Source organism: Sus scrofa, chromosome 6, assembly GCF_000003025.6.
Source record: "Sus scrofa isolate TJ Tabasco breed Duroc chromosome 6, Sscrofa11.1, whole genome shotgun sequence".
NCBI lineage: Eukaryota > Metazoa > Chordata > Mammalia > Artiodactyla > Suidae > Sus > Sus scrofa.
The window spans coordinates 169,857,316-169,880,982 of NC_010448.4; the positions used below are offsets into that span (position 1 = coordinate 169,857,316).

Below are 23,667 nucleotides of genomic sequence, written 5' to 3' on the forward strand. Positions count from 1 at the left end.
CAGCCCACAACCAAGTCTCAGTGACTCTACAGCCTAGATAGATGTGAATTCATCCTTTCCCTCCAGCTCTGAGTCACCAGTGGCATCTCTGGTCCTCTCCCACTGACCCTCTCCCACTGTTGCTCCTTCTGGCCCCTTGCCTCCCCGTCACTGGCCATCGTTCCACCTCTGACCTTTAGCCATGTTAAACTTTTTGTTCTGGAACCCATGATATTTTTTTTTTTTTTGCTTCTTAAGTCCACACCCGTGCCAGGTGGAAGTTCCTGGGCCAGGAGTCGAATTGGAGCTGTGGCTGTCCACCTACACCACAGCTCACAGCAACACTGTGAGCTAGAGCCTTTAACCCACTGAGCAAGGCCAGGGATCGAACCCAAATCCTCGAGGATGCTAGCTGGGTTCCTTACTGCTGCGCCACGATGGGAACACTCTGGAAACCATCATCTCTTGACTCTGGATCTCTGATCGTGCCTTTCCCTCTGAATGCCTCCCTTCCCAAGGCCAAGTCACCCTTCAAGGCCGAGCTGAGACCCCACCCCTTCAGGCATCTCCCCTGACCCTCAGGACCAGGACGGGCGCGGCGTGTCCTTCCCACTAGAGCCCGTTGCTTCCTCCTCACTACCCTTCTGATCTGAACTCGTCCATTCACTCATCCACGTCCCTCCGCGCCTCTAAGTCCCTTGGGCGCCCAGACCGAGCCTGTGAACCTCTCTGCGGCAGCAGCCCAGTGCTTGGTCAGAGAACGGGTACACAGCAGGAGCTCACTAACCCTTCCCACGATGAATGGATGGATTAGTGGGCACAGGACCGTGCAGCCACTTTACACATCTTTTCTCACCCATGTTCACGAGAAATCCACGCGATCCGGCTTCCATCCCGTGGCTAGACCAGGAAAACAAGGTTACGGAGGCTGAACACTTGCGCAAAAGGACACACAGCTGGGAAACGGCAGGGGACGGATTCAGAAAGAGGTCTGTGCGCCTGCAAAAGCCTCCTTGCCACCCCTCCAGCCCGCCTTCCCCAGTCACTCTCCCTCTCTGACCCTGCTGTCTCATCTGTGCAGTGGTAACAAAAGTCATACCTAATATAGGACCTGGCACAACATGTCCTCAGTACACAGCTGGGCCTTCTCTCCCAACTCTGGCGCTTATTCCGGACAGAATTCCTCCACGGGCCAGACACCTCCTGCACGCACGTGTTCACAGAAGCAGGTGCAGAGCTCCAGAGGGCCTATCTCCCGCGTCCAGAACGCAGCAGGCGCTTAACCAATGTATGTGGAGCAGGAGGGCACCAGTGGATGCCCGCAGTGGGCTCAGGCACAGGGCCCCCCGCCTCCAGGATCTCTGCCGATTACCCTCTTCGGCCGCAGCTCCCCCTGCTAGCCCAAGGCGCGGGAAATATTTAAAACAATTTTATTCATGAAAATATGCTGTACAATGCACTCTACACGGCCTCGACACGGCACACACGCACACGCACACGCTGACGGCACGGCCACGGTACACTGCCTACGAAATGCGCCGGGGCGCCGCGCCCACAGCCCGCCCCGACCGGACACTTATAAATATGGGAGAGAGGAGCCAGGACTGGCACAGAGAAAGGGGTGTCGGGTTGAGGGGTGGATCCAGAGAGCTGGGGCCCCCTGGAGAAGCTGCGACCAGTACTGGGACATGGGGAGGGGCGGGAAGGGAGATGGGCTTCCACGCGGGAGGGGAGAAACTCGGGCCAGCAAGGAGGGGGTAGGAGGGCCTGAACCGTGGGGGCGGAGGTCGGGGCTGAAGCGGGACAGTTCAGGGCGAAGGGCCTATGGGTGGGTGTGGGTGTTTTCCGGAGGGGGTTCCTGGCTTGGGGCGGGTGAAGTGTCAGCTGGGACTCAGATCCGAGTCTGGGGTGGGCGCTTGGCCACACGAGGGCCTGGCAAACGAAACCGAAGATTCTGAGCCGCCCCTGCCCCGGTGGCTTCCCCGACCAGACCAGCGTGGCCCACCTCACTCCTCCCCCGCCCGGGATCCAGCCTCTACTCCCAGCCTCCTGCCCTTGGGAGGAGGGGCAGCGGGTCGCGGGGCGGGGCGGGGCGGGGCGGGGGGGGGGTCTGGGCAGGACCGGTGGGGCGCCCCAGCCCCCTCTCCTCCACTTCTCCAGCGCCCAGCTTCCTCGGAGGGCTGGCTGTCTTAGCTGGGCTGGGGCTGCTCCTGGGTGCCCCCACGGCGCGGGAGTGGGAGCGGGGCCCGGGGTCAGGATGGGAAGACAGCAGCCCCTGGGGGACGGGACAGGGCACCCGGGGCGCGCCCTCAGCCCGGCACCCAGCTCTGGTTGGGGGGCGGGGCCCCGGCCAGGCCGGGCGGCGGCGGCGGCAGGGCCGAGTCGAAGTTGAAGTCCATTTCGTCGCTGTCCATGAAGTCGTTGAGGATGATGGACTCGACGTCGCACTCGAGGCTCCCGCTGAACATGTCGAGGTCCAGGTCGGCCGGGAAGCGGTCGGGCGCGGCGCCCAGCGGCCCGGCGGCGGCGGCCGCGTACGGCCCGGGCAGCGCGTCCAGCAGGAGGCCGCCGGGGGGGCCCCCGAAGACGGCCGCGTGGCCCGGCGGCGCCAGGCCCGGCGCGCCCGCCTCTCCGGGCAGCGTCAGAAGGCTGATGGGGTGGGCTAAGGCACTGCGCGAGGGCGCCGCGGGCGCGTACGCGGCCGCCCCCTTGCCGGGGTAGGCCGCGGCCGCCAGCGCCAGCTCCCCGGGGGCGCCCAGCAGCGGCGCGGGCCCGGGCCCGGGCCTGGGCGCGGGCGGCGGCGGCGGCGGCGGCGGCAGCAGCGCGGGCAGCGCCCCCGGGCGGAAAGGCGCGGCGGCCGGCGCGAAGCTGGCCTGCTTGTTCTCCTGGATGGTCTGCATGGGCAGGCGGCGCAGGGCGCCCAGCGCCGGCGGCCCGAAGCCTCCGCCCGCGCCGCCGCCGTAGGCGCCGCCCTTGCAGCCGCCGAAGTAGGCCGGCGTCGCGGCGCGGGCCCGCGGCCCGTAGGTGTCCTGCGAGGCGTCCAGCAGCGCCTCGGGCAGGCCCAGCGGGCCGCCCAGCTCGGCCAGGCGCGGCAGCTCCCCCGGGCAGCGGGCCCCCAGCGCGGGCGACAGCGCGCTCGCCGGGCTCGGGTACATGAGCGGCGAGGACGGCGCCAGGGCCTCCAGGGCCTCGTCGTCCTCCAGTTCGGCCGCCTCGGCGAGCAGGGGTCGCCCGCCGCCGCCGCCGCGGAAGTCGGCCCACGCCTCGTAGTCGTCGCTGGCGTGTGAGGCCGGGCTGGTGGCCCACTTGGCCGCGGCGGGCCTGGGCCCCGGGGCGGGCGCGCCCGGGGGGCTGGCGTCGGGGCTCCGCTCGGGTGCCTGCAGCTGCTTCTTCTTGCTCGCCTTGCCCTTGATGCGCAGGAACTTGGCCCCGTTGTCCATGGAGACCGCCCTGCGCCGCGGGGTCTTGCCCGTCTTGCCGCCCTCGGGGTTCAGCATCCACCACGAGCTCTTGCCTGTGCCCTCGTTCTGCACGCGGATGAACCGGGTGTGCAGAGACAGGTTGTGCCGGATGGAGTTCTGTGGCCAGAGACAAGCACAGGGGGTCGGGGGTGGGGGGGGGGGGTGGGAGGAGCGGGAGAATAGAGAGGCGAGAGGACAAGGCCAGGAGAGACGAGCCGAAAGGCGGAAGGAAGGGGAGCAAGCAGGGAAGACGGAAGGGGAAGGCGGAGGGGGCGGGAGGGCAGGTGTAAGTTCCAGGGCTGCCGGTCTAGGAGTCCCCGTCTTCTCCCAGGAACCGCTCTGCCCCAGCGGCTCTCCGGCCCTCCCCCTACCCACCCCCCGCCCGGGGTCTGGAGGATGGGGCCGGAGCTCGGGGGCCTGCAGTGGGGGAGCAAGACCCCCTCCCCGCCTCAGCCAAGCCCCGCCCGCGGCTAGCTAGCCAGGCTGCCAGGGCCCCCCAACAGATTATGTAAGGGCTCATGCCGCCGCGGCTCATTTATCCCCCCCCCCCAGCCTGGCATGGCGCCAGGAGCCCGAAAACCCAGGGCTCCAGAAATCAATCTCGCGGTGACTGATTAAGCCCTGTTTAGAACTAATTGCTCTTTCGTGTGTGGGGAGAATAAATTACCTGCTTTAATTTCGTGTCTTTAAAATGCAACTGCAGGTAGAGAAGGCTGTTAACCCTTTGCTGGGAGGGCCTGGCCCGGGAAAGCCAAATAGGCTGGGGGCCCCCAAGGTGGGGAGAGGTCCAGACTTTCCTCCAACTTCTCTGTGAACCCCACAGAGGCCTTGGAACCCAGCAAGCCCCTCAAAGCACATCCATTAGCCATGGACACCTCCAACCCCACCTCTGCTCTGGGCTGGCACCTTCAGGTCAGCCCAGCTCAGCCCCCCTTTGGGTGGCAGCCCTCCCTCTCCTCCCCACCCACCTAAAGCGGAGTCCCTCTGCCCTAAAGCCCCTTCCTGGTGGAACCTTTACAAAATCCCCACAAAGCAGGTGGCATCACGCCCATTTACAGATAAGAAGACAAAGGCTCCGAGAAGTGAAGCGGCCTACACCCGAGGCCACTCAGCCCTTCTGCGTCCCTGGTACTTCCACACCCGTACACACCCTCCTCTGAATTTCTGCTGTGCCTCCTATCACTGCCTGCTTTTGCCAGGCCTGTCCTGGGGACAGAGGAAGGCAGGGAGTCCATGGCTCCACAGACTAGCGCCCCACGGGACCGGAGGAGCAGAACTTCTGCAGGGCCCGCCACGCCCACCTCTGGGGCCTCCCTCCTGGTGGCCTTGACCTCCTGGCTTAGGCACTGCTGTGCTTTGGGCAGGATGCCTGGCTCTTTCCAGCCACCTAGCTTACGTGACCGTGGCTGTTGACTCACTCTCCAGGAGCCCGGGCCTCAGTAAACTACTCTGAAAAAAAGAATGGGTGACATCCAGGAACCAGCTCAGGAGGCTGTGAGATCATTACCGGAGCTAAGGTGTGTGGGTAAGTGTTTGGCGAACATGCCAGGTGCTCACAAATGTTGCTTCAGCCCCTCGCGCTGGCCAGAAATCCTCGCATCTTAGATCCCCCAACAGACCTGCTGCGGCCCTACCTCCCTAACGCCAGGCCCTGAGTGTACCACCTGTGCTGGGCACGAACAGCTCTGGGGAGCTGGCATTATCCCGTCTCGTGTACCGGGGAATGGAGGCCCAGAGGCATGATGTAACTTGCCCACGGTCCCACAGGCGGCAATGCCAGGTACCACTCCAGGTCTGCCTGGCTCACGGACCTGCTCTCAACTCGCCAGAACCTCTGATCCCTGTGGGCTCTCCCTTCTGCCGCCTCCTCGCCAGGCGCCAGAAGGAGGGGGGCCCTCCCTGCTGCCCGGGGTACCTTCCCACCCCTCACTCCCAGCTCCAGGTACTCACCTGACTCTTCAGGGCCCCAGGCTCCCTATCTCTGGCACTTTCTGCTCTTGGGAGACAACGGTTGGGGCGCCAAGGCCCCTCCCAGCGTGGCCCTGCCTGGCTTCTCCTGGGGCCCAGAGAGGAGGGGAGCTGGACCCCCAGGGAGGCCCCGGAGCAGATGCCCCCCTTTCCCACCCCCGCACCTGGCTCCCCAGCCCCTCCCCCACACCTGTGTTCAGGGGCCTCAGGGGCCCCAGTTCTTTTCTCCTCGGGGACTCTCTGCCTCACCAGAGGCTCCACCTGCCAGCTCCTCCAGCTGGCGGTCAGTCAGGCAGCACCTCTTTATCGGTGTCACCCTGTGCCAGGCTGGTTCTGAGTGTTTGGGGGACGGGGGAGGAGGAAGGACCTCACTAAACACATGCACCTCCCGAGCACCTGCCAGCTCAGCCCCGGGTGTGAGGACTGCGTGACCTCACGTGCTCCTTCTCCCTGTGTCCACGCAGCTCAGGGACTGGGAGCCCCATCTCGGGATGGGGCGCCTGAGGCTCAGAGAGGTGAAGTAAGTTGCCGGGATCCCTTGACAGAGCCAGGCATTGATTTCAGGTTCGTCTCGCTCAGCGTCTAAAGGACCCTCACATTCCACCACGGGAGAGAGAACGAGTCCGGGAAAGTCCACAGAACCGTCGGAAACCAGTCTTCCACTGTTTTTCAAACTTTCCATGATGCAACCAACCCTAGAAGCCTGCAGCATGGGAAGCTGGGGGCCCATTAAAAGCCCAAATTCCCTATAAGTCTTGTGCTTCCTTTTTAGAATTTTTTTTTTTTTTTTTTTTTTAGGGCCACACCCACGGCACATGGAGGTTCCCAGGCTAGGGGTCGAATCGGAGCTGTAGCCACCGGCCTACACCACAGCCACAGCAATGCAGGATCCGGGCCTTGTCTGCAACCTACACCGAAGCTCATGGCAACGCCAGATCCTTAACCCACCAATCGAGGCCAGGGATCGAACCCGCGACCTCATGGTTCCTAGTCGGATTGTTTCCACTGCGCCACGACGGGAACGCCCCCTCTTTAGAATTCAAGGGCATCTTTGCACTGTACTTCATAATACTTCCAAACTTTCTGAATATCAATAAAAATGTTTTAGATTATCCGCCAGAACACACGTTCCAGGCCTAAGCGAGTCTGTACCCTTCCTCGCTCTGTTCCCTGCCCGGCCAGGTACCCCAGTGCTCCAGGCTGAAGTCAAGGTTGGGTGGCCCCAGAGAGAAGAAAGGCCTTGCCCCAGGTCACCCAGGACCTGGAGGCAGAGCTAGGATTCGAGCCCAGGCCTCCTGAGCCCTCGCTTGGTGGTCCTCCTTCTCCTGCAAACCTGTCCTGGGGCCAGTCCCCCTCCTCTCTGGGCCTCAGCCTCCCTCCCCACAGACCCGCTGAGATGGCCCCCGCCCCCGCTCTATAGGGAGCTTTTCAGTTTGACAGTGAAAAGCTCTTGGACTCATTCAGTCCAGAGATTTTCAAATTTTTTTTTTTTTTTTTTTAAGTAGTGGAACTTTTAGTAAATGGAATCTAACCCAAAATTTGGGAGTTCCACACTCAAGCCATGGGGGATGGGGCAGGGTGCCTGGAGCCCTGGCTGCTCAGCACCCTCCCTGCACTGTCTCAGAAAACGAGGCCCTCGGGAGGGATGTGCAGGCCAGATGGATGCGCGGTTGAGGCCTGGAAGGGTGCCGAGCCCAGGGTCACCCAGGGAGGTGGCCCCGAGCTGGGCAAGGACCTAGGCCTTGGGCTGCTGAGCTGGGCGCTTCACTAGGTGTGCCCAGGGCTGTGCCCCAGGGGGGGAAGCCCATTCTGGCTCCTCAGGGCCCCGCCACCTGGCATCCATCAGAGCTCCCGGCCCAGATCTGGTGGCAAAAGCACTGATCGCAACTCGCCCACGAGGACTCCCGGGAGGCCAGAGGCCACGGAGGAGGTGAGGGAGTGGAGGGAGACGCCTCTGCCAGGCAGCAGTAACCAGGGCTCCCTCTGAGAGTCGCCTAGCAACCCGCCACCACAGCCACGGCCTCGGCATGCCCAGGCGCCCCTGGTGCCCAAGCTGGGCCCGGTTTCTGGGGCCTCACACCTCCCACACTTCCATGAGGCCTGGGGCCGGTTCCCAGGGGAGGGGGGACCTCCCTGCTTCGGGGCCTCAGAGGACCGCGCCCATCCTGCTCTCCCTCGGGTCCTGGGCGAGGCAGGCCAGCCCCCTGGGCCCTCCGCCGCCAGGGAGAGGAGCCGGGTGCAGGACAAAGGGCGTGGGCTCTGGTGTTGGATCAGGCTCCCAGTCTTGGCTCTGACACCCACAGACAGTGCAACCCTGGAGCGGGTCGCTTTGAACCTCCGTTTCTCCAGACAGCTACCTCCTTCCACCCTCTGCCAGGCAGAGTGAGCTGTGAGTAGCCTGGATCACGTCCAGTCCTGCCCAGAAGCCCGCGATGCCCCATCTCGCTCAAAGAACAAAGGCCGGGCCGTAGCCCACGGGCCCCTCGCGACCTCCCAGACTCCTCCCTCCCTCCCGCTGCCCACACCTGCCAGGAACCTGTGCGGCACCATCCTCATCCTACCTTGGGGCCTGTCTCGGGGCAACACGGTTCACCCAGATACCCACGTCCGCCTCTCTTCCCTTTCAAGTCGCTGTTCAGATGTCACCTGTGCGACGAGACCCATCCTGCCCACCCTTGTCACAAGCCCTCCTCTGCCTCGCCACTTCTTAGCCCCCTCCCCTGCTTGGAATTTGTCTACAGCAATTCGTGCTTTTTCTCAACCACTCTCAACTTTACATTCTGTTTTTATTTACTGTCTGGTTTCCCGTATATTAGAATGTAAGTTTCATGAGGGATGTTTATCCTTATTTTTTTTTTTTAAACTGTACCCCGTGGCTTAGGTATATGTTAGACATCTCACAAATGTTTGATGTTTGTTGAGTGAATGAATGAGAGCAAAGGGGAGTGGCATTGTGTTGCAGGGGAAATTCATGAGACTGGCAGAGTGGCTGGCTCACAACAGCGGCTTCTCCAAACTGGGCTGATGGGCCTCGGGTGGAGAAAGCCTGGGGCAGTCAGAGCCACAGAAGGCAGCAGAGAGGGGAGGAAGGCGTCTCTGAGAGAGCAGGAAGGGCTCCCAGGGCCAGCAAGGCAGCTGCCCCCCAGGACCCCTACCCTGCTTGCTCCTGTCACCCACACAGACTCGGGAAACCCAGGGCTTGCTGCGGCCAAGGCCTCGCACAGACCGTACCGCCTGGGCCGGAAGACACTCCGGCAGCCCCCGCGGGAACAGAACCCCCTCGTCCCCGCCGACGGTGCCTCGCTCGTGGACGGGGTCCGAGCCCTGTGGTGGTGGCAGCTCATCTATCCAACGGGCACCCTCATCTATTCCCAGGACACCCTTCGCCCGCGAGCAGTAATGCATTCATCTGACAGCACGACCCCATTTATCCAGCACCCCAGCCCCATTTATCCAGCAAGTACAACCTCATTTGCTGACTGCACGCCTTTCACCTGACGGGCCCCTCATTTATCCTCCGAGGCGGAGGCGCTCTCCTTCCTGTGACGGGGCTGTGTTCTCTGACGGTGCAACCCGACTGAGGCAGCAGGGCGGCATCTCGGCTACAAGTGCACTTCATCCCCTGATGGTACAACCTCATTTATCTAATAATGCAGCCTCACCTTGCCTCCAAGTACCACCTCATTCCCTGACAGTACAGCCTCGTTTATCTTCCGGCACAACCTCATTTCGCCTCCCAGCACAGCGTCGTCCTCTGATAGCTCAACCTCATCCAATCTTACGTCTCCAGCCGGAGCCCGCCAGCTCGCAGGGCTGGGGCTGGGGGAGGGGAGAGGGAGGTGTGGGGAGAGAGGGGTCCCACCATGTGCCGTCCTCTGCCTAGGGAGGGCTCCCTGGCACTATGACCACATACAGTCTTCCCAGGCCCCCAGGACCCGTGGACTGGGAGTGCTGGGTCGCTTGGCACAGCGGGCGCTCCACGACTGTCCCGCCTCCCGTTGGGCCCCTTGAGGGTCAGAGGGCCCACGGGATGGATTTCCTCCAGCTCTCCAGCGGGGGAAGAAACCCCACTTGATTCGATTCGTAGCATTTGCTGATTTCTGTGGCATGGGTACTCCCCATCGTAGCCAATTTTGAGCTGGCAGCGAGATGTCACTGAGTGCAGAACTGGGAGAGGCGTGCACATGATCAGCTCTCACGAGCCAGTGCAAGGCAGCTCTCGCACACCACTGGCACGTGCTCAAAGACTCAGTCAGGCGAAGGGCACCACCTACCACGTGCCAGACCTCAGCTAGGTTCTTTAGATACGTTTCTTCTTTGAACCCTAAAAACCAAAGCTTTGTGTAGGTAATGCTGTTTCCCAAAGCGGCAGGAACTGAGGCTCAGGTGGCTTGAATGACTCCTGAGGCTGCCAAGCCGGACGTGATGGAGCCAGGGCTGGGTCCCAGGGCTGCTCCCAGCGTGGCGGGGAACACCGCCCGGCCGCACACCTCAGTGGCCCGCCCTGCACTTGCACGTGGTTCTAAGCGCAGGCTTCCTGGCTTTCACTGGAGACAGGAGCCCCAAGTCTTGTGCTTCCCACCCTCTACAAGCCCGGTGCTACCTCCGGGCCTCCCCAGCACCTCGGGGGTCCCAGGGCCCCCCCAGTTCAGCCCTGGGTCTTGGGTCCAGCCAACCAGCCCTAAGCCAGGTGTGAATGCCTCCCCAGGTTCCATCCCTGTCCCAGGATCAGCCCAGCCCCTCCCTCAGGAAGCTCACCCCACCTACACAACGGGGATGGGGGTCAGCTCCCCCTTCAGTGCCTCCCTGAGCAGAGCTCACCTGTGGGGCCGTGTGTGCGCTCGGACTCCCCCCCCCCAACTCCGCCGAGGCTCCCATTTCCTCCCTTCCTGCATGAAGAAGGGTCGAGGGCTAGCGATGGAATCCCAACTTCAGCCATGCGACCTTGGGCCTCCAGGGGGCAGGGGGCGGGGCTGGGAACAGGACGAGAACCCCCATGTGAAGAATCTTACTGAGTCCCAGGAGCAGCCCCTGTCACCCCCCTTGCTCCCCACCTCACTCTGGCCCAGGAACAGACCTGGCTCAGACAGAGCCACAGACTCAGGAGATGAGGGGTCACTTGCTCTGCTGCCTGGGATGCTCGGTCCAGACAGGCTTCCTGGCAGAAGGGGTGATCTGCATGGCCTCGGGGCCCTGAGGCCATGTGTTGGCACTGGGTGTGCAGCGAAGGAGGGCAGAAGGGAGGTGAGGGAAGCGGCCTTCGCGGCTCAGCAGTTAACAGACCCGACTAGCATCCATGAGGACGTAGGTTCCGTCCCTGGCTTAGCTCAGTGGGTTCAGGATCCGGCGCTGCCGTGAGCTGTGGTATGGGTCAAAGACGCAGCTTGGATCCCACGTTGCTGTGGCTGTGGTGTGGGTCGCGGCTGCAGCTCTGATTCGACCCCTAGCCTGGGAAATTCCCTATGCCATGGGTGCGGCCCTAAAAGAGAAAGGCGGGAAAAAAAAAAAAAAAAAAAAAAGAAGGGCAGGTGGGGGCATCGGGACCACAGACGTTGATGGGTGAGTGGGCTCGGGACCAGAAGTGGGCAGTCAGAGCCAGGAGGAACCAAATGTCCGAAGCAAGACATGAGGTCAAAGGACAGGCCCTGGCATCCCCCACTCTCCACCCCAGAGACAACTGAGTCCAAACATCCAACGGCTCAGCAGACCAACCAGCAGCAGAAGTCCCAGCTCACACCTACTCAAAAGCCCACAGCTCCTCATCGCCCCAGGGCTTGGGTCCAACTCCAGACCCACAGTCAAGGCTCCTCTGATGCTCTCAGGCCTCATGACCCCCATTCCCTGACGCCCGCCTGGGATTCCAGACATCCTGGATGTCTCACACCTCCATGCCTTCGCACATGCTGTTCCTTGCGCCCTTCCCCCTTTCTCTGCCCTCCTGGTTCCTGCGGCTCCATCCAGGCTACCTCTGCGGCATCCTCCTGGCCCCGCTGCAAGCCTCACAGATGGATGCACCCATCTCACTGCTACCGCAAAAACCTACCTGCAACCTGGAATATCACTGGGGGGGGGGGGGGTTGGCCTCCCTGGTCTGAATTCGGCGGGGCCACTCTTTGGTTCACGGTAAGTCAGCACATGGGCTGGAACGCTCGGCAGCCACGAACCGCTCCGTCCTAGCAACTCTGTGTGGCTTTGGTTCAGGAAAACCTCAGGCCGGAGCTCCAGGCCTAGGCCTCCTCCCTCTGAGTTTCCCCCCAGTTCCTGCTGCCTCTGCTACCCTTACTTTTCCCTGGCTTTCCCGGGAGACTTCAGCAAAGCGAGGCAGGAAAGGCCGTTCACAGAGCACTCACCACGTGCCACGCACGGCGCTCAACAGCTGAATGGTACCGAGCATCTCATACAACCCTCTGAGTTGGTTTATTATCCTGATTTTGCAGAGGGGAAACTGAGGCTTCAAGAGACAAACTGACCTGTCCAAGGGGCGGAAACGGCGGGGCAGGAATTCACACCCAGGGCCCTGGAGAGGAGCCTAGGCCAGGCCTGGGGAGGGGGCGCCAGGAGCTGTCCACACTGGCTCAGCAGCTCTTTCCACAGACGCGGCCCTCCCTCTCCCCGGATGAAAGTGGACCCCTGAACGCCAAGCCGTTCAGGCCTCTCCCAGCGTCTCCTCCGTCTGAGCCCCCTCCCTCCCTCTGCAGGCAGCACCTCCCCACGCCCCTGCCCCAGGCCCTGGGAGCAGCTGCGGTGACCTCACCCAGCCCTGCCCTGGGCCCGGCTCTGGGGAGGCCTCAGCAGCTGTGCCCCAGCCCTGCAGGCTGGCTCCTGGGGGGGAGGGGAGGGGACGAGTGGGCACGGTGCCAAGAGAACCATCTGCTCTCCCAGGGGCATGGCCACCCGCACAGACACTGGCCTCGCCCCCCGGGGCTGCCCTTGGCCCTCTGTCCCCATGCTGAGGGGGCTCCAAGAGCCCAGGGCAGCCCACCCAGACCGGAGCACCAGCCCTGCTCTGCCATCTGTCTTCTCCTGGAGCCGGAGAGGTCCTGGCAGGGCATGTTGGAGCACGAATGTTGGCTGAAAAATGAACAAGCGCTCAGGGTAAAGCTCTGGCGGGGCAGAGGCCAGAGGCCAGGGCTGGGTGTGCCGAGCACTGGCTGCCCCAGCCCCGGCCCGGCCGGGCTGAAGCAGGCCATCCCCGGGGGGAGGGGCCTCCATCCCCTCACATCTGCTCCGCTGGCAGGTGCCTCTGGCAGAGGGCAAGCCCCTTCCCCCCACGGCCCCAGCTCAGGTTACAAAAGGAGGCAAGGCCAGCTGAGGACAGGGGGAGGGGATGGGAGGGTGGAGGAGGCTTCCCAGCTCCTCCGAGGGCTGGGGGAGGGGCACGCAGAGCCTACGGACGGGACTGAGAGCCAGAGAGGGAAGGGCCATGCCCAAGGTCCCACAGCCTGCCGGGGGGCAAAGGGGAGCCGGCGTCCAAGGGCAGGTGGCCCTGGGCTCAAGGGTGACCTTGAGTAAATAACTGCCCTCTCCTGCGACAATCCGGTGCCTAAAACCTGCCTGCTTGCAAGGCCATGGGGGAGGCTCTGCAGGCCAGAGTAGTGGGTCAGCCGAAGCACAGGTCAAAGCTTTATATCCTGATGATCTGACACCTCGGGGACAGAAAGGGAGCCACGAGAAGAAGCCACCCCCCCACCCCCGCGCATACACGCACAAGTCGCCGTCTCCCAGGGATCCGGACCCAGGGGCCCCCACCCTGCACAGCACCCGGGGAGGTATCGTTGTCCTTTCCCAGAGCAACGAAGGGCAGGAATGATATTTGCTAAGGTTTCACCGGGGCCTTTACACGCGACTCTTCCCACATGTTAATTCTCACGACGAAGCTTGGACACAAGTCCCGTGTTATTAGTCCATTTTGCAGAAGAGGAAACAGAGGCTCAGTTGCCCAAAAGGCCACGCAGACGGTGAGTGGCGGAGCTAGGGCTGCTCCTTCCCGCCTGCCTCCAGACCCCTAGCCACGGCCACACTGTCTCACCTCTGAGATCTTCAGGGCACCGAAGGGTAGTGCCTGGCATCTTGGAAACCTGGGGCCTCCACCCTCTCTCAGGCTCATCATCTCCCCTGGATCCCAGCATCAGGCCCGCCCTGGGCACCTGGGCCAGTCTCTCCATCCCCCTGCAATCCCTCCAGGACATTCTTTCTGCCCATATCATTCCTCACCCCCATACTTGGAGTGCCGGCTCCTTGGCATGGCATTCAAGGCCACTCGCCATCCAGCCCCAAGTCCTGCTGGGCTCTGACCAACATAGCAGGACCCTGTGGGGCTCCTAAAGCATCCTGAAGGTTTGACTCCACGGCCTGGTCCTCCTCGCTCACCTCCGAAGACCCCCAGCTCATTGCCTGGCCGTCCGTCTCGACAGGCCCTGCACAGTTTCTGCCCTGAATCACACTTGGGAGTCCCATCTCGTCTCCCCAGCTGGACCTGCAGGCATTTCAAGGGTGGGGAGCCAGTTCTACTCCTCTGAGGAGCGCTGCACGTCGGTGTCCGTGGGTGCAGGCCTGGATTAAAGCCCCTGGAGGAAGAGGCCGCTGGCCCTCGGGCCTGCAGATGGAGGGGGGATGTCAGCTCCCTCCCGTCGGGAGCTCTGGGTTTGAGAAAGAGAGCCAGGGCTCCCGGAGCCGCCCCCAGGCTGGAAGCCACAGGGGCAAACTCCAAGGGCAATCCAAGAGACACGGATGGGGGCGGGGGGGGGGGGATGGGGGCCGGCCCAGCCCGGCCTCGATCACTGGGCTGGGGAGGACGTCGCTCAGGGGAGTTTCATTTCCGTCACCTCCAGGGGAGCCTGTACGGGCCACTGTGCTTCTCTCAGCCTCGCTTTGCTCATCTGCGAACTGGGGACAGGAGCGACAGGGGGCTTCAGGGTTTGCTATGCGCGTGAAAGCACGCCTGCCCTGGCGAGTGGTGACTGAATCCCAGACGGGAGAGTTCCACGTGCCTAAAGCAAAGGGTCAGGAGACAGGCGGGCTGAGTGATGTGGCCGAAGAGGTTGACAGGGGCCACGTGGCCCCTTGAATGTCACGCCAAGGCCCCAGCACTGCGTGCTGTTAAAAACAGCACCGCGCTGCACACGAGTTCCTGCCTCCCCCGCCAGATGGGGAGCTAGCAGACAGCAGGGGCTGCGACTTTCTGCTTCCTGATGGTCCAGCTCCAGAGGGGCCCCTGCCGAGGACACACAGCCAGGTGTCTCCTCCCTCCTGCAGCCAAAGGCTCTCGGTGGCACACACATCAGACAAGGAGGGGTGGGCGTGTGTGCTAGGTGGGGGATGGGTGCGGTCCCTTGGAGCTGACTGCTCGGGGCCCAGGGCCCTGGAGGACTCAAGGAGCACGAGGAAGAGGATGGGCTTAACCTGCACCGCCTGCTTGGAGGAGAAGCTGGCCCACCCCGGGAGCAGGAGATGGGACTGGGAAGTGGGAACAGACGAGCTACCATCTAAGGCATCAGAGCAGGATCCGATCCACCATCAGAGACACTTGTTAAAATACAGATTCCCAAGCCCACCCTCTGTCTGCTACAGAGGGTCTGAGACGGGGACGGGTGACCTTAACGCCTAAAAGCTCTGTCCAGGGGATACTGATCATGGGCCAGGGCTACCAACAACCAAGGGTTTTAAGGCTGGATGCTCAGAAAGACACACTGGATTCCAGAATCGCCTAGGAGGTAGGGTTTTGTTCAAGCTACCCAATTCCCCGTCTAGTTTCTGAGAGGTGTCCCCAGGGATCAGGCCGTGAGAGCGCACGGCAGCCTCAGTGAGCATGTGACAATGGCAGTGGTTTGGGGTGAGAACTCCAGGGTCGGGTGTAAAGGTGGCATTGCGAGGCTGCCTGGGATCAGAGGCAGCAGGGGCAGTGGGAGAGGGGGCCGGGCCTGGACAAGGCTAGCAGAGAGCCCAGGGGTCCAGGCAGCACAGTTTAGGCTCGGTTGGCTCCCAGGGGGAACTGAGAGCTCGGAAGGGTTCTGGAGCGAGCGCGAGTGAGCCCTGGGGCTGGAGGGCTGGCCGGGGTGCGGGCTGACACCGCACTGGCACTGGGATGCGTGAAACATGGTAGAAACAGACAGGTCTGCATCTCAATCCAGGCTCAGCCTTGGTTCCGCTGCGCGGCCTTGGCCAAGTGACCTCATCTTTCTGGGCCTCCATTTCCTCAACTGCAAAATGGGGCTATGAACACACACCTGGCAGGACTCAGGGTGGATAAAATGAGAGAATTTGTGTGAATTACCCAACTGACTGCCTGGCACTCAGGCGTTAATTCTCTTAATTCTTGTTCCCCTTCCCACAAGAGGCACCCTGCCCCCCTCAGAGACCAGAAAGGTTTCTCTGCAAAGAGGGAGGCCCTGGGGGGAGGGTGTGGGAGGCCCCTCCCCCACACACCACCTGGCCCCCTCCCACCTCCACATATGGGTTGGGGGGTGGGGAGAGGCAGCAAACAGCCAAACCCTCCCAAACAGGAGTTGGTTTCCATGGTAACCAGGGTGCCAGGAGGAAGGGGGGTACTCCAGATCCAGCTGTCCCCCTGAGCGCCCTACCCAGGCCCCAGAGCCTCAGCCAAGGCCCACCCAAGACCCTGCACCCCCTTCTGTCTGCTCTGGGGGCCAGCTGGGCCTGCCACGAGCACTCCCTGCCATGTGCCCAGGGTATGTCTGTCACCTGAGTACTGCCAGGGCAGGACAGGCAGCCCAAGAAGGAGTCCTCAGTTCAAGTCCACACCAGCAGTCACATGAAGCCCCATCAGTACTCTGTGCCCTGGGTCCCAGGGTCTCAGGACGAACACCTCGTGGCTCACAGAACCAGAGGGTTTACCAGTCACATCCCCGAAAGGACCAGAGACGGAGGAGGTTGAGGCCCTTTGGACACAGATGAGAGCGACGACCAGAACGGGAGAAGGTTTTGTGCCAGCTCACACAGGCCAGATCAGGTTCCCCTACAGGTGATGTGTCCACCCCTCACCCACTCCCGTCCCCACAGCTCCAAGTGGCCCCAAAGAGCTGAACCAGGACACCCCGAGTGATGCTCCAGAGAGACGGGCCACTGCCGGGGAGAAGAAAGGCGTCCCAACAACCTGGAGGTCTGTCCGGCACTCGAAAGAGCAGACCCAGGGGCTGCAAGCTCAGGAGCGAATGAGAGAGGGCTCATCTGGGAAGGAGGCCTGGAAGCAAGCGGGGGACGCCCTGACTCCCTGCCTCTCCCGGAGACCCGAAGTCAGACTTGGAGCTGGAAGGAGTGGGCACCAGTGTCTACCTGTTTCTCAGGTACCCACCCCCGACCTGGGAGGCAGGCCACAGGCTGCAAAGAGAAGGGGGTGCTGAGGAGTCAGCCGCAAGGTAAGGGAGACAGGGAGGTGACGAGGGGGCTCCCCCTGCTCTGGCTGCTGCACCCATGTCCCAGAGGCTCCCAGTGACCATGCCCCGAACCATCCTGAGACACAGACACAGGGGCTTCCATCGCCCGCAGGACCCCATGTAGGGGCCACCACCAGCCGCCACTCAAAACACGGGAGAAGGTCGACAGCAAGAAACAAGCCCACACCCCTTCCAAGTCCTCCTCCTCAGCCTCAATGGCACAGCAAAGGCTCAAGTTGCCGGGAAAAGCAGGGGGTTCCGTCCCAGGTCTGCCGCTTCTTAGGGAGGTGACCCTAGGACAAGCGCCTTCTCCAGGCGCAGACGGGATGCTCAAACCCACGTGCAAGGAGGGTGGCCAGGATCTGAGGGGAAGCCGCGCTGGGCTGCTCCGGGCCCCTCCCCGGCTCTGGCAGAGCCCCTCTGGGTCCAGCAGCGGGCGTCCTCGGGGCGCACGGAGAGCGGGCCCAGCCCGCAGAAAGTGGGGGCTGGGGTACTGAACTTTCGAACCCGGCACCCCCCACCCCGCCCGCGCCGTTCATTACCTTAACAGGAGTTAAAAATAACCGTCTCATCTCTTTAAATTAGTCTGTCTGCAATTACCGCCTGGCACGGCGCTGCCCGCCATCGTCCCGCTGGAGCGGCGCCAGGTGGCAGGCGGGGCCCTCGCCCTGTCTGTCGGTCTGTCTGCCGGCCTCCCGGTCCCCTCCTTCGCCCCGCAGAGGCCCAGCTACCCCAGGGGCCTCCCGGCGGCCCTGCCTCCGGCGCTCCCGAAGTGGTCGCTGGGGAGGGCGCCCGGCGGGGCCACCAGGCTGGCAGAGCGAGGGGCCAGCCGAGGCCCGGGCCGGGCTGGGGGGCGGCGGCGGGGACCGGGAGGCCCGGGAAGCCGGAAGGGCCGCCGCGCGCCAGCGCTCGTGGGTGGGTGTGAGCAGGTGGCCGTGGGAGTCTGCCGGGCGTGCCAGCAACTGTGCCAGGAGCGGCTGGCACGGGCTCGTGCCCAGGAGGCGGGCAGCTGCCAGCCCCCCTGCTCGTGCAGTGCGGGGGGTGAGGGCACCCCCCACCCCGGGCTCACACCGCCTCCTCTCGCACCCCCACCAGCCCTCAGGGCTGGGGATCCCCAGAGGACAAAGGAGGAGGAGGGAGCCGTGCTGAAGCAGGCTTGAGGGGAGAAGGGGGAGCCCCTGCGCCGCGCACACCCACTGCTCAGCGGCGGCAGCGGCAGGACCCCCTCCTGGCCTCTCAGATCGGCCCTTCCTTCCAGCCCCCTCCCCACCCAGGACTTCGGAGCCGGCCTGGGCCGGATGGGGGGTTGGGGACCCACCCCTCCTAATCCCACCCTGCACCAGTCGAGCTGCTCCAGACCCTGAGGGAGAAGGGAAGTCCCCGTCCACTGGGCTCCTCCCCCACCAGGCCTGGGGCCAGGAATGGGAGGCCCCTGGTCCCGGTCCTGGTCTGGGAGCTGGGGGGCGGGGCAGCCAGGAAGCACAAAAGCAGGCAGAACAACTCCAGGGGCGCTAGGTGGAAGGAGGAGCGAGACTCAGAGCAGCCTGGAAGGCTTCCCGGAGGAGTCCAGTGCCAGGAAAGGTGGGGCTGGAGCATCTGAGAGGAAGCGGGAGGCCCTCCCTGGATATGGGATGCCCGCAGTACCCGGAGGCTGCAGAGGGAGGGGGCCTCGGCCCAGGCCTGGAGAACCCCCGCCCTGATGGCAACCACCTGCCTCTTTGATGGAGTTCCCAGCACCCAGTGCAGCTTCCCTTCAGGCTCCAGTCCGCTGGGTGCCCTGCACCTGCTGTGGTCTTGCTTTTCCTCCAGTCCCTCTGCAGCATCTCCGGACTCTCCTCCCACATCACGGGTGGGCCCACAGGGCGAAGGCCCAGCACAGGGCCCTTCCCGATCTGGCGCACTTAGCCTTTCCCATGCCACGGGCCTGCCATCCCCGGAGGCCCTTGGTTCCAGCCTGGCACACCCAACCAGCTCCCAGGCCCAATGTATGCAATTCCACCTCCTTGCCTTTGCCTACGCAGTCAGTAGCCCCTGGAGGACTTCCTCCCCAATTCCACCTACCCCCTGGTGAAGGCAGCCCACATCAAGTGCCACCTTCTCTGTGAGGGTCTGTCTGGCTCCCCAGGGGATCTCCCCCCTTTCCCCAGCCCCCCACTCCCAGCCCTTCTTGCCTGTGGAAAAACATAGGGCTCGGGTGTGGAACTGGCTGAGCCCTGATGCATCCTGAAGGCAGGTCCAGCGCCTTCCCCTTTGGTCCCCCCACTCCATCTAACAGGGTTTGGTACACCCCAGGGATTCAAGTGCCATCCTTACGTGGCGGAGGGGAGGGAGGAAGGAACAATGCGTCCCTGGCCCCAGCCCTGGCACCTGAGGTGGACCACAAGCTCTGCTCCCCAGAGGGTGGCTGGGGAGCTGGGGATGGCCGCGCCACCAGGTCCCTGGAGGGACTGACTGGGAGTCTGGGAACAGGCAGCAGGAGGGGCAAGAACGAAAGGGGAGAGGTTTCCTGGGGAGCTGGGTGGGGGCGGGGTAGGACAGCCACTGAGGGGATGCGAAGAGGGGAAAGGCCAGGGGCCTCTCTGAACAGCCCCCCCACCTCCGCTGCCTCGGGGTCTCTGCCAGGGCCCAGGTCAGGAGCCCAAGCCTGAGGCTCCCTCGCCAATGCCCCAGTTCAGGACAAGCCTTCCTGAGCCCAGGCGCGGGGAGGACCAGCGTGTCCTCAGCCGCGTGGTGCAGTGGAAACCGCATCCAAAGGGCATGCGGGAGACCTCGGCCATCAGCCAGGGCCTGCCGCTCAGGGATGGCCTGAGAAGGTCCCATTCCCTCCCGGGGCCTCAGTCTCACAGTCTGAGAAATGAAAGCGTGGCACTAATTTATCGCCATGTTCCTTCTCCATCACATTCTAGGATCCAGACCTGCCCCTGTTTGAAAGCTGTCAGTGTCCACACCCAGTGCCAGCAGGACACAATTCTCTGGACCTTGGAGGGGACACACCTGGACTGGAATCCAGCTTCCCCAGCAAGTGACTGTGTGACCTCGGGCAGTGCACGCCTCCACTTGCTGCCTCAGCGCCTGGCTCTGTAACTGGTGACGTAAACTCTACCTCAGGGAGCGCAGAGGAGAGGGCTGAAGGCCTGGCCCTGAGACCCTCAGGGACCTGCAGGTCTCTCCCAGCTTCCAGCCCCAGGGTCCCTCTCAGCATCTCCCCCTTTCATCGCTAGTCTATCAAGCCCAGTTGGCGCTCCGCCTCCTGCAGGAAGCCCTCCTGGCTTATTCTAGCTCACAGTGCCCTCCCTGGCCTCAGCACCCTCTGCACCATCCACCCATTTCTTCACTATTTCACCAGACACGCACTGGTAGCTCGTGGAGCCAGGCTCTACGCTCCATGCTGTGGGCAGAGAGATTGCTCCGACACTGCGTGCCACTGTCTTCCAAAGAGGGTGGGGAAGGGAAATGAGACAGGATGCAAAAGACCAAGATCCATGACAGGCAGGGAGAGGCCAGAGAAGGGGGAGTCCGGAGCTGGCTGAACAGGGTTCGGGAAGGCTCCCTGGAAGAGGCGGCTGAACTCTGTGCCCTTGACGACAGGGACCGCATCTACAGGAAGAAGCCAAAGGGGGGAGCAGTGCACAAGGGCAGGACTCACTGGGGAGGAGTAAGTATTCCGCTGGGGGCGGAGCCCAAGGGGACTGGAGGGAGGGTGGAGGGGGGGCTCAGGTCTCCTCCTCTGGCCTGCGCCCCCACCCAGTACACCCAGTAGCGGACAGAGCAAGACAGACAAGCTGTCTGCACCAAGTCTGAAAGCCATGGGCTCCCAGGTCAGAGCTCTGTGGGTCCTACCATGCAGCCACTGGGCATCTCCAGCTACCCATGTCCACAAGCCTCTCCTCCTCCCCTGGCACACCTCCTTCCCTGCTCCTGTCTCCAGCCACCAGCAACCACAGCCCCTTCCCTCCATTTAGGCATGCCTGGCTGGCAGGGACACTGCCCCCCCCCCCTCAGGCACCAGGGAGCCTGACAGCTCCCTGGCGTGCCCCCCACCCACCTCCTCTCCCTCAAAAGCATCCACTCTCCCCATTCCCCAACAAGTTGCCCAGAGGAGGGTCTGGAGGCCACAATCCAGTCAAGCCCCTGTCCTCTCCCAAGATGGCTCCCCCCTTTCCACTGGTTGATACTGAGGCCTCCCTGGGGTGCCCCTGCCCCTGCCCCGCCCCCAAATGCATCTGGGCTCAGAGAGTCAGGGAAGTGGAAGACAGGCAGCCTGGGGTGGGCAGAGACAGCCTCCCCGCCTCATTACCTGGCCCTCGTACCAGCAGGGGTCATCACCAGCCCACCATGCTGATCCAGGCAAGGGGGGACAGCAGCTGCCCCGCCGAGAACTCAGATCTCAGGTCACCTGACCCGTTCCCCACCCCAGGCTGACTGGTGCCCTAGGGTGAACTCCTGGCACCACAGAAAGACCTGGGAGCCTAGGGTCGCATTCCTCACCCTGAGGCCAGCTCCAGGGAGGGCAGGTTTGGGAGGAGAGCAGCCACTGGCCCCAAGGCATTATCTGGGCTCTTTAAGGAGGCGCTCTGCCGGAGAGGGAAACAAGAGGAACACAAAGCAAACTCGCGGGGGCAAGAAGGGGCTCCCCGGTGTCAGAGGCCTGAGAAGGGGTCCTTCTGCCCAAGGACTGGGGTGAGGGTGTCCCTCAGGGACGCCTCAAAGTGGCCGTCCCTTGTCACCCCGCGAGACCTCCCACCCCACATCCAGAGCATGCACGAGGCTGCTCCCAGCACGCCCCCGCCTGTCCGCCGGCTGGCCTCACGCCCTGGACACACACTCTGGGACCCCTGGCGGTGTCCCGGGGGGCGGGGGGGCTCCCTCCAGGCCGCCCGCCGGGAGTCTGGACGCATCTAGCAGCCCCTGGAAGCCCCAGCCGAAGGAAGACCTCAGCCCCCCTCCCCAGAGAGACGCCCCCACCTTCCAGCCAGCCGAGCTGTTGCTGTCGCCTTTATCCTTGAAGTAGGGCACGTAGCGGACCATCCAGTCGTAGATCTGCGAGAGCGTGAGTCGCTTGTCCGGGGCGCTCTCGATGGCTTTGGTGATGAGGTCGGCGTAGGACAGGTTCCCCCACGCGTTCCGCCGGGAGCTCTTCGCTTTCCGCAGCGGTCCGACCTCCGCGCCCAGCGGCGGCGCTGGGGCCATCGGCGGGGCCGTGGCCCGGCGCTCCGGCCCGCAGTCCTCGGCGCCCTCAGCCACCCCTGAACCCAGCGCTCCGTCCTCGTCGCCGACCAAGTCGGGCTGCGGCAGGGGCCAGGTACAGGAGCGCGGCCGGCTCTGCGGCGCGAAGTCCGGGTCCACGTCCACCTGATGCGCTCGCAGCTTCGCAGCCATGGTCCCGCCCGGCTCGGGCGAGCAGGGGAGGGAGGCTCCGCGGAGGGTGGGTGGGCGGCTCCGGGATCTGCGCGCCCCGGGGAGGCCCGCGGGAGGGGTCCCTGGCGGCGCCGGCTCAGCCGCGGGGCGCCATGGGCCGGGGCGCGAAGGCAGAGGACTGGACGCGCTGGGAAGCCCGAAGGGAGGGGGAGAGGAGGGCGGCGAGGAAGCGGCGGCCCCCGAGCCCAGCGGGCACACACCTCGCCCAGCTCTGCTTCTAGCACCTGCCGCCTGCCTGCGCCTGCAGCCACCACCGCCACCGTCGCTGCCGCCGCTCCCCGGCGCCGGCCCCGCACGCGGGCCCCGCTCTCCCGGGACGAGGCCGGATTGCACCATGCCGGAGCCCGAGCCCTTGCCGGAGCCCGCGCCGCCGCCGCCGCCGCCGCCCCGTGAATGCCGCCGCCGCCGCCGCCGCCGCCGCCGCTCCGGCTCCAGCGCCAGCTCCCGCGCCTGCCGCGCTCAGCGCCGGCTGCACCTCGGATGGGCGGGGGACGGGGAGGGGGCGGGCCCGGCGCGGGAGAGGGCGGGGCGTGCCCGCCCGCGGCCGCGGAATCCTCGACCGGTCGCGTGCCCCGCCCGCGGGCTGGGGCTGGGGCGCGGGGCTCCGGGCTCTGGGCAACCCGGCCGCAGCCCCCGCACGCCACAGCGCCGCCTACGGAGCAGGGGAGGAGCCGCAGGCGCGACCCCGCCCCCGCTCCGCGCCGGGGGAGGGGGCGCGGGGGCGGGGCCAGAGGGCTCTCATTGGTCCGTAGCAGGGCTGTCCGGCCCACGGACTCGGCAGGACCCCTCCCCGTAGCGCGTCAGCGGGTTATTGTTACGAGCCGGGGTTTCCCGGGGCAACGGGGATGGGGCGGGGCTCAGAGCACTTGGCCCCGCCTTCAACGCGCGGAAGGAGTGCCCCGCCCCCTATTTCTAGACCCCGGGCATTTCCATGCTTTCCTTCCAGAAACCCGGTGGCGGGGTTGGTGGAGCTCTCCTCTTCTCTGCGCCCCGGACGGCGCTGGGGAGAAGGAGAGGGTCAAGAATTCTTGGGTTCTGGGCCAGGCTTGGCCACAATTTTAGCTTTTCCATCTGCAAGTTGTTTTCCGTGGGCTTTTAGAGTGCCTGTGGGCATAGTTTTAGAGCCCCGGTTCTCAAAGTTTACCGTGTAGTAGAATCAACGCGCGGGGCTTATTAAAACATATTGCTGGGCCCCAGGCCGGTAAGTTTTGACGGGGGCTCGCGGTTTTGCATTTCGGACGAGTTCCCAGGTGATGCCCCCGGGACCACACTTTGCAAACCACTATTTTAGAGTTTTTGGGAGGCTTTTGCCTGGGCTGCTGGGACAAACACTTGCTCCAAAGTTCATCCTGTTTGGGTGGAAGTTTCTCGTTCATTTAACAGATATTCATTGAGCATCTTTGATGCACCCGGCACTGTTCAGGCCACTATGGCAAAAACAGCAACAC

At 63.8% G+C, this 23,667-nt stretch overlaps 1 protein-coding gene across 1 annotated transcript; it reads right to left on the reverse strand.

Moving 5' to 3' along the window:
• FOXO6 (forkhead box O6) lies at positions 1,396-22,690 on the reverse strand. The gene is made up of 2 exons (XM_021096942.1): positions 21,767-22,690; positions 1,396-3,557 (listed from the first exon to the last, which is right to left on the reverse strand). Exons 1-2 carry the CDS (start codon positions 22,553-22,555, stop codon positions 2,289-2,291), a joined length of 2,058 nt encoding a protein of 685 aa, XP_020952601.1. The 5' UTR covers positions 22,556-22,690; the 3' UTR covers positions 1,396-2,288.